Source organism: Pelophylax lessonae, assembly GCF_965119305.1.
Source record: "Pelophylax lessonae genome assembly, chromosome: 3".
NCBI classification, from domain to species: Eukaryota; Metazoa; Chordata; class Amphibia; order Anura; family Ranidae; genus Pelophylax; species Pelophylax lessonae.
This window is the reverse complement of record NC_138770.1, coordinates 557151033-557167315: the sequence shown is the minus strand read 5'-3', so window position 1 is coordinate 557167315 and position 16283 is coordinate 557151033. Positions and strand designations below refer to the sequence as shown.

General features: G+C 41.7%; 1 protein-coding gene across 1 annotated transcript in view; it reads left to right on the top strand.

Annotated features, from left to right (window-relative positions):
* The window catches only part of ACOXL (acyl-CoA oxidase like), a 687302-nt gene that overhangs the window by 188586 nt on the left and 482433 nt on the right, over positions 1-16283 (top strand). Inside the window, exons 6-7 of the mRNA XM_082249749.1 lie at positions 8236-8350; positions 9667-9753. Coding sequence (XP_082105875.1) covers positions 8236-8350; positions 9667-9753 — 202 coding nt within the window. The remainder of the gene's footprint in view (positions 1-8235; positions 8351-9666; positions 9754-16283) is intronic.

The following is a 16283-nucleotide window of genomic DNA, read 5'->3' as shown; positions in this document are numbered from 1 at the left end:
ACCTTTTCTCAGTTGGACACCCGTGGAACCCCCTGTATTAGTAGTATTAGTTTGTCTCACATCTTCTCTATCGTCAGTTTCTGTGTTTTCAGGGATTTGCACTTCGCTATTGGCACTCATTTCATCATCTGAATTCTCTGACCCATCAGTGTGGATTACATTTTCTTTACTATTTTCAGTGATATCAGGTAGTACAGGTGTATCCTCATCCTGTGCATTAACTTTATTCAGTCTGGACTGGTGTGCTCTAACAAGGATACCACCATGTCTGACAAACACTACAGAGCCATCTTGACCGATAACTACAGCTGGACCTTTCCACTCTGTACTGTCTGCTCGTTTGTAGTACACTCTGTCTCCTGTCTCATACTTTTCATCTGTAGGCCTGAGCTGCTTTCGTAAAGCTCTTTTTATTCTTTCTGAGCATTCCACCTCTGTGAATGCTCTTCTGGAAGCATGCAATGCTGCTAGGTGCTGTCCTACTCTAGTACTCATAGAAGTGCCTTCTAGAGCAGGCAGCTCATTAACCAAAACGGAGGGAAGATTAGGATTGTGACCAAACACCAGCTGGTGTGAACTATAACCATGCACATTGATCATACTGTTTTTGGCCATTAGAGCCCAATCTAGAGCAATCTGCCAGCCACACCCATTTTCCCTTTTCACCTTCAGGAGGATCTCAGTCAGAGTCATGTTGTGTCTCTCCAGCAGCCCGTTGCTCCAAGGACTGTATGCCGCTGTGGTCTTCATCTCGATGTTGAATTTTTCTGCCATCTCTCTTATCTCCTCATTGTTGAACTCACCACCGTTGTCAGTGTAAATCCGTTTTGGGGCACCATGAACACTTATCCACGAGTGAATGAAAGAGTTGACGATCTCAGATGCTTTCTTTGTTCTCACAATGTTTCCAGCGCTGAAGCGTGTGAAATGGTCGATGATGTGGAGGTACCATATGCCAGGTTCCAGCTCATGTAAGTCCATTGCCACCGTCTCATTATACTCTGAGGCTAAAGGCAAACCGACAGCAGGCCTGGGCTTGGTCCTGCTGTATCTTTGACATACCTCACAGTCACGGATGATCTCTTGCAGAATAACTGGACAGTCTTTGTCAGTATTTCCAGAGCTGAGGATAAGCCTTTGCAGCCGGTCTGCAGAGGCATGGCCAAACTGCTTGTGAAGCTTCAAAAGGACTTTACGCTTCTCTTTTGTAGACATCGCTGCTGTGATGACAAGGACTTCACTTACATTGGTGTCCACTTCAGTATTACCATCTCTAATGTCAACACAGTAGTGTCCCGAACTAGTGAGCTCAAGAGGCACTGGTTGCTTGAACATGACAACTTTGTCATTCTCCATGTCTAAGACAGTTCCCGCTCTCTTTAGAGCCATTTTGCTCAGCAATAAAGGAATATCAACAGGAACAACTTCCGTTTCAATGTGACATTTTGTTGGTCCGATCTTAGCGGGAAGCTTTACCTTTCTGTTGGAGTGTACCACCTGACCATCACCAAATCTGAAAGGTCTGCAGCTTGAAGATTCTGTTTGCATCAGTTTGTTTATTTGGCTTTGGCTCAGGTCTTTCATGTAACTATCCAGCCACTTTTCACCACAGACAGTACGTGTGCATGCTGTGTCAATGATAGCTGATCCCAGTGATTCAGTTAGGAAAATCTCAGAGTCCGTCATAACTTTTGTAAACAGTGTAATGTTACATTCCTCAACATTTTCATCTTCTGCTAGCTTTACTTCATTTCTCCGATGAGGACAGTCTTTGGCCCAATGGTATGTGCTCTGACAAATTGCGCATTTTGATCGCTTACCATATTTGTCGAGTGGGTTAGTACCTTGCTGTGGTTGCCACTGTCTGCTCTGTGACTGGCTGTTCCGTTTGAATTTACCCGGTGGCCTCTGCTCCGTGAAAAACGCTGCATCTTGAGTCTCACTGCCTCCGCTCACTCCACTGGTTTTTCCTCCGAAAATCCGTTTTAACGCTGACTTCATGGATGCAAATGTTAAATCCGTGCACGCTGTAAGTGCTAGTTGCCTACTCTTTTCTTCAAGACAAGCCGTGTCCAGTAGTTTAAATGCTAACACAGCATCAGGCAAGGTCATGGTGTACCTCTTCATGCGGTTGTATCTCTGCTCAAAGTCTATGATGTAGTCTGTCATGGACACCTCGCTGTCTTTAAAAATCGAGTCGAAATGAGAGTACGCTTCATAAGCCCGGTCTTTTTCTTCTCTCAAAAATACAGAGTCCAGCTTAGCTATCAAAGTTTCCATACCATTGTCCTCGTTTAGATCGCTCGCAGGTATCTCCAAAGCGGTCTCTCTGGCTCGCCCCTGAAGCCCCAACACAACCGCGAGTGCCTGCTTCTTCTTGTCCAGATCCGTAACAAGTTTCCAAATACTAATTTCATTCTTCCAGCACTCGTATGGTCTGGCTTCGTCAAACTTAGGCGGTACTCTATAGTTGGAAACCATCCTCTGCTACCATGTAAATTAATCCACAGACACGACGTGGTTCTGTACTCCGTCCTTTATTTCACCTCCACACAAACTGAACAGGAAGGGGAAATCCAACCAAACTAGACAGGAAGGGGAAATGCATCATAGAATAGGAGGGAATACTGAAAAAGATGCAGTAACCGAAATGACCACAAGATGGCAGTATATTAAACAACTATATCCCTTGTACATGAAGTTAACACTGATGGCCACTGATATGCTGCACTGATAAGGCTGCACTGATGGGCAGTAATGAGGCTGCACTGATGAGCACTGATATAGCTGAACTTATGGGAACTGATAGACTGTGGTTATGGTCTGTGGTTTACAGATGACAGAGTGGGTCATAAACATGAAAGGGTGTGGCCTTTACAGGAAGGGGTGGGTCATATTTAAATTAGGGGTGCCCAAGTTTAGTTAGGCCTAGGGCAGCACAAAACCTAAATACACCACTGGTTACACCCTTATTTAGGGTGTAACAAGTTCAGCGTCAGACCCCTCTCCCCCCTTTCCCTTTTGTCAATGAGCTGGGGATCTTCTCCATGTACTCCCTGCCAAAATTCAAATAGAGCACAGCTGCCTGGAGCTCTGCCCTGACAGCCACCTCATTGATTCACAGATCCTTGTAAATCATTGAACTATAAGTACTGACAGCCTTTGTAGCTGTCAGCTTGGAGTTCTCAATAAACTACCACGGCACTGTGGTAGTTCATTGATTTCTCCCTGTCAGTGTAAAACTGCCTGGCTGTACGACGTACGGGGAAGACCGCTTACACGGACAGTCTGCAGAAGACCTGCATGGCATTAGCAATCTGCTGATCGTGGGTGCAATGCTTTCTAGGCTCCTAAAACAAAAAAATCGTAAATGCACATTTTTTACCTGCAAAAAAATGTGCATCTATTTATTTTTTTTTATTAAAAGGTGAACTCATCCTTTGAATAGGTTTTGGAAATATCTCAAACATAAACAGTCAAGTAATTTGTGACATATACAGTCCATATGCAGATCCAATGCAGACAAATAGTGCCACAAGAGTGGAATATGTTTTGCAAATTATCCGGTTTTGTGAAAAGCCCAATGTGCCCACATTAACATGTCAAACTGATGTGCTCTTCCCCGTTTTCATCCGTGCTCAAATGCTTCTTACCAGACGGTATAGATCTCATACGAGGGATCAATCGCACCTGACTGTCCTGCAGCTATGGTATCCACAGACTCCACGATACTCGAGCGTGCCACAAAAATCACAGAGAACATAAAAGTACACAAAGGCAAACCCATTAGTCATTTAGAAACAAAATCACGTTTATTTAGAAAACCACTCATTTAAAAAGGTTGTAAACCTCAAAAAAAAAAAAAAAATGAAAAAAACCTGAAATACAAAGGCATAATGAGCTAGTATGCATCGCATGCCAGCTCATTATGAAATACTTAACACGGCCGACATGTTCACCCCTCTTCTTTCCGGGTTTGCATCCTCCGGCCACGGCACAGGGCTCTGAAATAAGGGCTTGGGTGGCCTTTCCTTCAGAGTGCATACGACAGTGATGTCATTGGCTGCATGCAAAGTAAATATCTCTTAAACAGTGCATGTTTGGGAGATATTTACAGTACCTATAGGTACAAGTTACAGAGGAAGCTTCCTCTTTAAGAGATGAAAGTCTGACATTTGCAATGAACAATTCAGCCGCAAGCCCACTGGCTGGAGTGATGACATCCCATAGCAAGCCCCGCCTGAAGTGTTTGGGCATCGGGCAGGGCTTGCTACTTTCTCCTGCACATGTATTATGAATATGTGTTACATATGTATTGTGGATGTCACCGGCTGGCCCCTCTCCCCTGATGAAGTCTGTGTAGAGAGGCCAGCCAGTGACATCCGCAATACATGTATACCAGCTGTATTGGTTCCACATATGGCTTTGTTGTATATATCCGAAAAAAAATGACTTACCTGACATCTGTTTGAGTTATTACCAATACCTGTTTAAAGAGATGGTGCACCTATTGTTTTGCCTTTAAACTTTTTAATCTACTCATCCATATGACAGTTGAAACCTACAGATTATAGAAATCAGTATGCAATGTCTACAGTGCCTTGTGAAAGTATTCGGCCCCCTTGAACTTTTCGACCTTTTGCCACATTTAAGGCTTCAAACCTAAAGATATAAAACTGTAATTTTTTGTGAAGAATCAACAACAAGTGGGACACAATCATGAAGTGGAACAAAATTTATTGGATATTTCAAACTTTTTTAACAAATAAAAAACTGAAAAATTGGACGTGCAAAATTATTCAGCCCCCTTAAGTTAATACTTTGTAGGGACACCTTTTGCTGTGATTACAGCTGTAAGTCGCTTGGGGTATATCTCTATCAGTTTTGCACATCGAGAGACTGAAATTATTGCCCATTACTCCTTGCAAAACAACTCGAGCTCAGTGAGGTTGGATGGAGAGCATTTGTGAACAGCAGTTTTCAGTTCTTTCCACAGATTCTCGATTGGATTCAGGTCTGGACTTTGACTTGGCCATTCTAACACCTGGATATGTTTATTTGTGAACCATTCCATTGTAGATTTTGCTTTATGTTTTGGATCATTGTCTTGTTGGAAGACAAATCTCCGTCCCAGTCTCAGGTCTTTTGCAGACTCCATCAGGTTTTCTTCCAGAATGGTCCTGTATTTGGCTCCATCTATCTTCCCATCAATTTAACCATGTTCCCTGTCCCTGCTGAAGAAAAGCAGGCCCAAACCATGATGGTGCCACCACCATGTTTGACAGTGGGGATGGTGTGTTCAGGGTAATGAGCTGTGTTGCTTTTACGCCAAACATAACGTTTTGCATTGTTGCCAAAAAGTTTGATTTTGGTTTCATCTGACCAGAGCACCTTCTTCCACATGTTTGGTGTGTCTCCCAGGTGGCTTGTGGCGAACTTTAAATGACACTTTTTATGGATATCTTTAAGAAATGGCTTTCTTCTTGCCACTCTTCCATAAAGGCCAGATTTGTGCAGTATACGACTGATTGTTGTCCTATGGACAGAGTCTCCCACCTCAGCTGTAGATCTCTGCAGTTCATCCAGAGTGATCATGGGCCTCTTGGCTGCATCTATGATCAGTCTTCTCCTTGTATGAGCTGAAAGTTTAGAGGGACGGCCAGGTCTTCGTAGATTTGCAGTGGTCTGATACTCCTTTCATTTCAATATTATCGCTTGCACAGTGCTCCTTGGGATGTTTAAAGCTTGGGGAATCTTTTTGTATCCAAATCCGGCTTTAAACTTCTCCACAACAGTATCTCGGACCTGCCTGGTGTGTTCCTTGTTCTTCATGATGCTCTCTGCGCTTCAAACGGACCTCTGAGAGTATCACAGTGCAGGTGCATTTATACGGAGACTTGATTACACACAGGTGGATTCTATTTATCATCATTAGTAATTTAGGTCAACATTGGATCATTCAGAGATCCTCACTGAACTTCTGGAGAGAATTTGCTGCACTGAAAGTAAAGGGGCTGAATAATTTTGCACGCCCAATTTTTCAGTTTTTTATTTGTTAACAAAGTTTGAAATATCCAATAAATTTCGTTCCACTTCATGATTGTGTCCCACTTGTTGTTGATTCTTCACAAAAAATTACAGTTTTATATCTTTATGTTTGAAGCCTGAAATGTGGCAAAAGGTCGCAAAGTTCAAGGGGGCCGAATACTTTTGCAAGGCACTGTAGTTCTGAGGAAGCCAACAAATGGCTGCAACAGCATGGTTATGGTTTAATTTTTCCTCAGAAGAAAATATTTTTTTCATTCTGGAATGTCCCTTAGGAACACAGCTTGAAAATTTCCCTTATTCTGCTTTTTGTTTTTGCTTGTGGCAGAGGTTTGTGGTGGGTATGTTACAGAGATTTCTGGTCATTGTTTATCATGTAGAAACTCTATACACTGTATAGAAAAGAACAAAAATAGCAAGCCTAGACATGCAACCAAATGTGCAGTAAATGTCATGTGACTTTCCAATTCTGCAGCCATGTTTCACTAAATACATGTACAGTTTAGACAAACTCCATAAAACATCATTTGTGTGTTTATTATCAGTTTAAAAAATGTGAACCCATTCCTGCTGCCTAGGTTTTAGACAGAAGTAATACTCTGCTTCCTTTGAAAGCTTTATATTCTCTCTCAGTACTTACGCTATTTTCTACTACATAATGTAATGGAGTTTGGCAGTCAGACAAACATTTTAAGGGAGACGTGGTAGGTAGTTGCCGGTTTCATATTAGCTACTCTTTAGGTTCAAGTAAAGTAGCAAAAAGTGATATAGTTAGTTAATTTAAACAAATATTAAAGGAGATGTATGGGTCTGCCTAGAGTGGAGACCAGTGACTGTCAGTCACTGCTCTTCACTCTGCTGCTCCGGGCTGGAGAGAGGGCGGGAACAGTTCGCTCTCAGCCACATGCTAAGAGCCAGATCCAGCTGTCACTCAGGCAGCTGGGTGGATCCTGACAGTATTGTTGCAATCCTTCCAGACCCTGGAGTTGCTCTGCCACATTAGCTAACAGTGGCCAAAAGCTTGCTATTAGCTGACTTTGAGTCACAGGAGAGCAGAAGTACGTACACCCCTGTGACTCCCATAATAAGTATGGTCAAAATGTTTTGGTAATTCTTCTTTTTTTTTTAAAAAAAATCTTTATTTATAAGTATATTGAAAACACCATGATAGATCCTAAGAAACAACAGTCTCTAGTACAATCCAGTGACCAAAGAGTAGATAGCATAGAAAACCCAAAGATATAATACATGGTATCTAGAATGATAACATTTATAAACAAATGGTACTGAACAAGGGGTGGGTAGGAGGGGAGGCTGCCCTGGGCACAATAGTTTATTGCAGGGATGGGGGCACCCTGAACCTAACCCTAAGGGAAGGGGGGGTGCAGTTTGGCATCTTTGCCCTGGGCGCTAGATGGCCTTGTCCCGGCACTGACTACTGAAGGTTGTGTGAAAGAAAGAAAGAAAGAAAAAGGGAATAAATGATCATTTAAAACTCAAATTAGAGTCCAATGCCTGAGCCTCCTGGTTCCATAACAGACTGAGAAGTACAGAGCCTAAGCAGGAAGAAAAGCAAGAGAAAGAGAAGAAAAGGCAATTTTCGCTTTTAATTACCCCTTATTGTTATATCCTGTATTTAAAGTGTAACTGTACTTTTAGTGCAGTTAAACTTTTTTTTTTTTTTTTTTTTTTTGAAAGCCTCCTATTCCCTGCCTCCAGACCAGACTCAGTATGCCCCCCCTTTAGCGCAATCTCTTGTCTCTGATCCACCAAGCGGTTCACAGCTGCTAGTCAGAATCTTCAACTCCCTACATATTCTAGGTAATCTCCATTCAATCCTATAGAGAGCTTGAACCCCGGCAGAATATGAAAGTAAAAGTAAAAAAAAAAAAAAAAAAGACTGCACTCCTTTTATATGGCTGGCAATTACATGTAAAAGATTTAATCCTGATTTACTAATGTGTCAGATAAGGTGAAGTAAACTAAACCTATGTTCACTTTAGACTTCTAATCCTAGGATTCTGTGTTCACACATTCTACTTCACATAAGTGTTTGAAGTATCTACATGTTTGCTTCACCACACTTTAGTAAATCAGGCCCAGTATCTGCTCACTTTACTATTTAGTAAATCAATTTAGGTAGAGAAAAGAGAAGTTTCATTCTAATAACATTTGTTTTGTTCTCTCAAGGAATTCATAATTAATACCCCATGTGAAAATGCAGCAAAGATGTATATTGGCAATGCAATGAAAGGAAATTATGCTGCTGTATTTGCACAGCTCATCATAAATGGAAAGTCTCAAGGTTGGTCTTTTCAGAATAGTTGTAATCTATTTCTTAATGCATTTAAAAACGTGTTAAAGTTTAATTGTGGAGTAGTATTTGTGTAAAAATTCTCAACTCTTTCTCAAAGTTAGAAAACCCGTATCTTCTGAACAATCACATGGAAAATAGGAGACAGTGATTTTTGCATGTGTCCAAAAACGGAGGTGGTTTTACAGCATGAATAAATACTGACCAACCTTTTCTCTACAAGCTATACAGAATTAACTAACCTTGCAGACCGTAGCGAAGATTACATAAGCCAGTAGCAATATACTACTTACTTGAAAATTCTTTCTAGCGAGAACTTCACTCTCAAATCCAGCTGGACTTCACACATTCCCCAGTAGGACCTCACATGTCCAAATCAGAACTTCACTTATTCCCCAGCTGGACATCACATCAGGGCTTCACAAAATCCCCAGTAGGAATTCACGTACCTAATTCAGGACTTCATGTCCAAATCAGGACTTCATGTGTCGAAATCATGACTTCACGTATCCTCTAGTAGGACTTCACTAACCTCTCAGTGGGACTTCACATGTCCAAATCAGAACTTCACTTATTCCCCAGCTGGACATCACATCAGGGCTTCACAAAATACCCAGTAGGAATTCACGTACCCAATTCAGGACTTCGTGTCCAAATCAGGACTTCATGTGTCGAAATCATGACTTCACGTATCCTCTAGTAGGACTTCACTAACCTCTCAGTGGGACTTCACATGTCCAAATCTGGACTTCACTTGTCCAACCGTAGGACTTCACATGTCCCTCAGCACGACTACACACTACGACCCTCCAAGTCCTTGCTTCAAAAGTCACCAAAAGCTGCCACTGGTGGAACAGTGTTGGATCTTCCATGCAGGCTTTTTTTGCATACCACAAGTCCAGGTGGGAGGATGGACACTATTGCAGTGGGGTATAAGTTGGCAGGATAAACCACAGCACACCGTGTTGTTGCAGGTATTTCACACACCTGAATGTGTGGAAAACGGCAGCAGCTGGTGAGCACCAAAGAGGTTTCAAGAGACAGGCTACCAGAAAGTTCAGTATAGAACCTCTTCTATAATAGGTATTTAATTTAATGCAAGTGTCCCTGTGTTTACAGGGTCATTTTAGATCAAGATGGTATTTGTAAGTTACAAACCATGTATTTTAAATATGTTTCCATCACGAAAGCATAGGTTACATACCGTATTTATCTGCATGTAATGTACAATATCGATCTGTCATGATAAATTCGATTTCATTTTTTTTAAAGGAATAACTTATAGAAAACCTGTATCTCTTTTGTAGGTCCACACTGTTTCATTGTCCCTGTTCGAGACCAAAATGGTAATATGTATCCAGGAGTAGAAGCGGTAGACATGATGTTCAAAGAAGGTGAAAAAGAATGATAAACAGCAATGTGTTTTTATTGTAGAGGAACAGAGTGCTTACATAGTTACATAGTTTGTGAGGTTGAAAAAAGACATCAGTCCATCCAGTTCAACCTATGATCATGGGCGTCCGCAAGGGAGGGCGAGTGCCCCCCCCCCCCCTGGAATGCCTGGAATGCAAACCTCCGTGTGCCGATCAGTTCATACTTGCCTTCAGCCTGACAGTCTATGGATGCAAGCTTGCAGTACCTCTTCTCTCCATTAGTGGCTGCTGTACAGAAGGGGGAGTGGGCGGGACGTTTTCTCACAGGCTTCAGCTTCTGAATATCTATTGCTTGTGTGCACGTGTGTGGGCTGCTGAAAAACTGCAGGTCTGCCTCAGCATGTACTCCTGCCATAATAGGAGAATGAGGAAGAAGATGGTGTGAAGTTACTGTAACTGCACAAACAATTGGGAAGAGGTTCTTGGAGTTGTAATGAGGGAGGGGGGGCACATTTTCAGGCAGTGTTTTGCTGAGGAGGGGGCAATGGAGGCAGTGCTGGGTCCATTCAATTCATGCATTTCTACCAGGGCTCAGCCATCAAAGAAAGGGTTAATCATGTGCTTCCATCAGAGATCTGACAGCAAAGAAATAATTAATTATGTTCAGCCACCAGGCCAGCAAGGATCTGCTGGCAATAAAAAGGTTAATCATGTCTCTAGCCACCAGGGATCTTACTAACCTAAGATCCCTGGTGGCTAGAGCCATGATTAACCATTTTATTGCCAGCAGATCCCTGGTGGCTGGACATAATTAACTATTTCATTGCTGTCAGATCCCTGGTGGAAGCACATGATTAGCCTTCTTGTATAGCCACGCCCATATTCAATGAATGCCCTGCCCCTCATTAAAGTAATGCTCCGCCCACAGCAGCTTTCTGGACACAGGAAAAAAAAGTGTCCCTAAAAAATTTTTTTAAATGTTGGCAACTATGGGATCGTCGCCGCACCAAGTGATCCGCCGCCTTACAACTGATGTAGGAAAAGAATAAGCCGCACATCCAGGGATTCCAATAGGTTTCAAATACCTTTGTTTCCAAAAAGTTGCAAGTGATGACACCAAAGACAAAAAACATTACGTAATGATTAAGCACAAGATGTATGTGTGAAACGCGTCTACGAGACTTTATGCTGGTGTCTTTGGTGTCATCACTTGCAACTTTTTGGAAATAAAGGTATTTGAAACCTATTGGAATCCCTGGATGTGCGGCTTATTCTTTTCCTACAAGTGTTCCCACGGAGGCGGGCCGGGGCCAGCACTCTATTGGATATCCTATCTCCTGGCAATCACCACACAATATACACCTGGAGCAGTGTCTTTCTTTTCTTCAGTGCCTTACAACTGATACTTGTTACACCTGATGACCACTTATGTAGAGAATTTAATTGTCTCATTTACTTCATAGATTGCAACACTAGATGACCATGTTAGTGGCTTATATGACTTGTGTACATAGTTACATAGTTACCATAGTTACATAGTTAGTGAGGTTGAAAAAAGACATCAGTCCATCCAGTTCAACCTATGATGTGTGTGTGTGTGTGTGTTTGCTGCTAACCGTACATTGATTCTTCTATTAAACTTTTGCATCAGGTTTCTCAAACCTTTGGATGCCTGCACTTTATGTGATAATGACTAAGCCCCTCCCCTTCATGACATTGTCAAAAAGGGGCGGAGCATGAGTGACCTTAAAATTACGCCCCCCCCCCCCCCCCCTGAAATAAGTTTTGCGGATGCCCATGCCTATTATGTGTGTGTGTGTGTGTGTTTGCTGTTAACCCTACATTGAATACCCCTGTATGTTGTGGTCTTTAAGGTGCCCATCTAATAGTTTTTTTAAACTATCGATGCCCCCTGCTGATACGACTACTTGTGGAAGAGAATTCCACATCCTTACTGCTCTGACCGTGAAGAACCCCTTACGTATTAAGGTTAAACTGTTTTGCTTCTAATTTTAGTGAGTGGCCATGTGTCTTATTGTATTCCCTTTCCCTAAAAAGTTTGTTCCTTATGCTAGGGTCATCACCAGTACAGTATTTGTACATTGATATTATTTCCCCACTCAATCGTCTCTTCTCCAGAGAGAATAAGTTAAGTGCTTGTAGTCTTTCCTCATAGCTGATGTCCTCCATTCCCCTCATTTTTTTTGTTGCCCTTCTCTGGACTCTCTCCAGTTCCAGAGTCTTGTAGAGTGGGAGAATAATCTCTTTATTTCTGGAGTGAATCCCCTTTTTTATACATGCCAGTATTCTGTTGGCTTTGCTTTCAGCTGCTTGGCATTGCATGCCACTGCCAAGCCCGTTGTCCACCAGTACTCCCAGGTCCTTTTCCATCCTAGACTCACCTAGAGGTTTCTCCCCCAGTGAGTAGCTTGCTTTCGTGTTTCTGATGCCCAAGTGCATTACTTTACATTTTTCAACATTAAACCTCATCTGCCATGTAGTTACCCACCCCATTATTTTGTTCAGGTCCGCTTGTAAGATTTCCACATCCTGCATCGAAGATATTGGCATGCTTAGTTTAGTTTCATCCGCAAATACTGAGATTGTACTAGATATCCCCTCTAGATCATTTATGAATAAATTAAACAGGATTGGTCCCAGGACAGAACCTTGGGGGACCCCACTTTCCACACACACCCAATCCGAGTACTCCCCATTTATCACCACCCTCTTGACTCTCCACTGGAGCCAGTTCTCTATCCAGGTACTCACCTTATGGTCCATACCTACCTTCCTTAGTTTGTACAGTAAGCGTTTGTGGGGAACGGTGTCAAAGGCCTTTGCCAAGTCCAGATACACCACATCCACAGGTTTACCTTTATCTAGGTGGCAGCTCACTTCATCGTAGAAGGTTAATAGATTGGTTTGGCAAGAACGATTTTTCATGAATCCATGCTGATTACTACTAATACCGTTTTCATTACTAAAGTCTTGTATGTGGTCCCTTAACATCCCCTCCAAAATCTTGCAGACTACTGATGTTAGGCTGACCGGCCTATAGTTACTCGGGCTATATCTCAGCCCTTTTTTAAATAATGGTACCACGTTGGCTTTTTTCCAAACAGCTGGCACCATACCCGTCTGTAGACTATCCTTAAAGATCAAGAATAATGGTCTGGCAATCACCTGGCCGAGCTCTTTAAGAACCCTCGGGTGCAAGCCATCCGGTCCCGGTGATTTATTTGTTAAGTTTCTCTAGTTTAGTTCTAAGTCTATCTTCTGTTAGCCATGGCGGTACTTCCTGAGGTGTATTCTTTAGTTTAGCATTACAAGCTGGGTTAGTGTAGCCCCCCGATTATTTTGTGAAGACTGAAGAGAGGAAATTATTTAACACTTTCGCCTTTTCTCTGTCCTCTGTGGCCAAATTTCCTTTGCCGTCTTTTATGGGGCCAATGTGTTCTGGCCTCACTTTATTACTGTTTTTATATACTTAAAGCATTTCTTAGGGTTCTTTTTACTCTATTCTGCTATATGTCTCTCGTGTTCTATTTTAGCCGCCTTGATTTCGCTTTTACATTTCCTATTGCTCTCTTTGTAATGCTTGAATGCTGCCAATGACCCCTCCTCCTTGTATTTTTTGAAGGCCTTTTCTTTAGTATTAATATGCATTTTTATGTTGGAGTTTAGCCACCCAGGGTTTAGTTTTGCTCTTTTAAATTTATTTCCCTTTGGAATGCAGTGGCCAATACCTTTTAAGTATGCTCTTGAAGCACTCCCATTTTTCCTCCGTGTTCTTTGTTCCCAGGGTTCTAACCCATTTGATATTTTCTAACAGAGAGCGCAGTTGTGGGAAATTGGCTCTTTTGAAATTCAGTGTCCTTATATTACCCTTGTGTTTCCTATTACTGTAAATAATACTGAAACTTATTGACCTATGGTCACTGTTTCCTAAGTTTCCCCGTATTTCTATATGCGTGATCAGGTCTGTATTGTTGGTAATCAGTAGGTCTAGTACCGCATTGTTTCTTGTCGAAATTGTTTGAAATTGTCCTGCAAAACATTTAGGAACTGCAGAGCCTTGGCTGAATGCGCGTTTCCTTCTGCCCAGTCTATATCTGGATGATTAAAGTCCCCCATTATAATGACATTTCCCATCCTTGCTGCCAATCCTATCTGTAAAAGGAGGTCTGCCTCCCCCTCCTCCCTCTGGTTGGGGGGCCTATAGCATACGCCCAATATTACCTTCCCTATAGTGCCTTCCCTTTGAAGTTCTACCCATAGGACCCCGCAGTGTGGCACAACGATCGGGGAGGGCAGCCAGTTACAATACTAGCCACTAGCCAGAACAATCAGGCGGATGGACGGGCCCCCTCACGCCGCGGTAAGAGAACGGGGGCTGGCGGGTCCCCCCTCAGGTGGCGGAACTCCAGGGCCCGGTCGCAAGCGCTACTGCTGCGACCCTGATAGTTCCGCTACTGTGGCTAGTGTATGGCCAGCTTAAGCCAAGACTAAATGGACAGAAATACAAATCCTTTTGTGGGTCATACCGATCTATATTTCTTTTTGTGCAATTTAGTTGTTTGTTTCAGCTTTAACACATCTGTTACAACTGTTAACGGTAAGCTGCTCACATACATGTATACCGTACATAGTTACAAAAACTGCAGAAATTAAATTATTCTATCTTTATGGGTAGTAAATATTATGTAAGGTATGTGTGTGTTATAGTTGGTGCTCGCAATCTGTATAATTAAACAATTATTAAATGTATTCATATTACAAAATGAGCTATGTAAACTGATTTATTTGTTCATCCCGTTTTACTCCTTACATAATAGCCAGACAGGTCCTCTGGGACAGATGGTCACATTAGCAGCCGCACTTCTGATAGATACCTCACTGCGTAGTAGGTCAATGTTACGCATGATTAGCCTCCATATTTCTTATGGAGTGTAAACGAGTGACTGCAAACTTTTGAAGTTGCTAATGCACTTGTCATCACAAGCTGCTGTCAGCAAACCACCATCTGGCGTCTGTGATCTTTGTAGTAACTGTAGTCTAGGTTTGTTTTCCTTGCCCTATTGCATAGAGCAGTGCTGACATAAAATCTATACTTAATGTAGTGTACTGATCTTAATTTCTCAGGTAACCACAACACAATTTAGTAAGGCTTTTTTCGGTGATTGATTTCAGGATCCGTTCACTTTGGCCTGTAACAATTTTTGAAATGTACACATTTCATTTTACACTTTTCTATCAACTGTTACTACAATACATTTTTAAAGCACAGAAGTATAGGTAAGGTTTTGCAAATTTAAACTGGAGCCAAAATGAATTCCCTTGCAGGACCAGACCTAAATATTTCACTTACTGAAAAAAAAAAAAAAAATCATTGTTGTGAACCATACTTACAAATTTAGCATGCATAAGGGAACAAAAATAAAGCAAGGTTAGTAATTATAAGGCAGAAGGTTTTTATGTTAATGCATTCTATGCATTAAGATGAAAAAAACCTTCCGTGTGCAGCAGCTGCCCCATTACTTACCTGAGCCTCATCTCGATCCAGCGATGTCCATGAGTGCCTCGGCTGTCTGGGACTCTCCCTCCTGATTGGCTGAGACACAGCAGTGGCGCCATTGGCTTCTGCTGCTGTCAATCAAAAATCAGTTAGCCAATCAGGAGAGAGGGGGCGGGGCTGATCTACGGCTCCATGTCTGATGCTGCTTGCTGTGGGGGCACTCGACAGGAGGGAGGGGTCAAGAGAGCCGACGAAGGACCCCAGAAAAACAATATCTGGGCTGCTTTGTAAAACAGTAGCCTAGAGCAGGTAAGTATAACATGTTTGTTATTTTTTAAGAAAAAAAAATCAAAACTTTAGTATTACTTTAAAGTAAGGGTTACAGGAAGATTATTGTGAGATTTTAGCATTAAGCATAGTACACATAAGAAAATCAGACAAAATTACCCGCAATAAAAGCGTTTGAAGTTTGTACAATAATCTAACCGTTAGTACACAGATTCCGACAGCCGTTCACGACTGTTCATGTGAAATTTTCAAAAGGAACATGAGCCAAAATTTTTCTCATCAGATAACAGACCTAACAATTATCTTATGATTAGTATACTGTTGTATGAAAGAATTTGAGTGTACAAGATTGCGCATTAGCGGAAATGAAAGAACGAACTGGAAGAACAGGGCAACGAAAAGAAATATTGTTTACAATGGGAAAGGTAAAAAAAACACCAAAAATGACAGAAATCTTTCCCTTAGTAAACGCAATAACTTTTGCTCCAACCAGTCAAAATACGCTTATTGCGATTTTTTTTTTATCAAACATATGTAGCAGAAAACAAATTGGCCAAAAATTTAAAAAAATTTAGATTTTTACATTTTTGTTTTTGGGGAATTTCTGATAAAAAAAAATGTGAAAATATTGTTTTTCAGAATTGTCGCTCTTTTTTTGTTTTATAGCGCAAAAAGTAAAAATCGTACAGGTGATAGAATACCACCAAAAGAAAGCTCTGTTTGTGGGGAAAAAAAAGGATGTCAA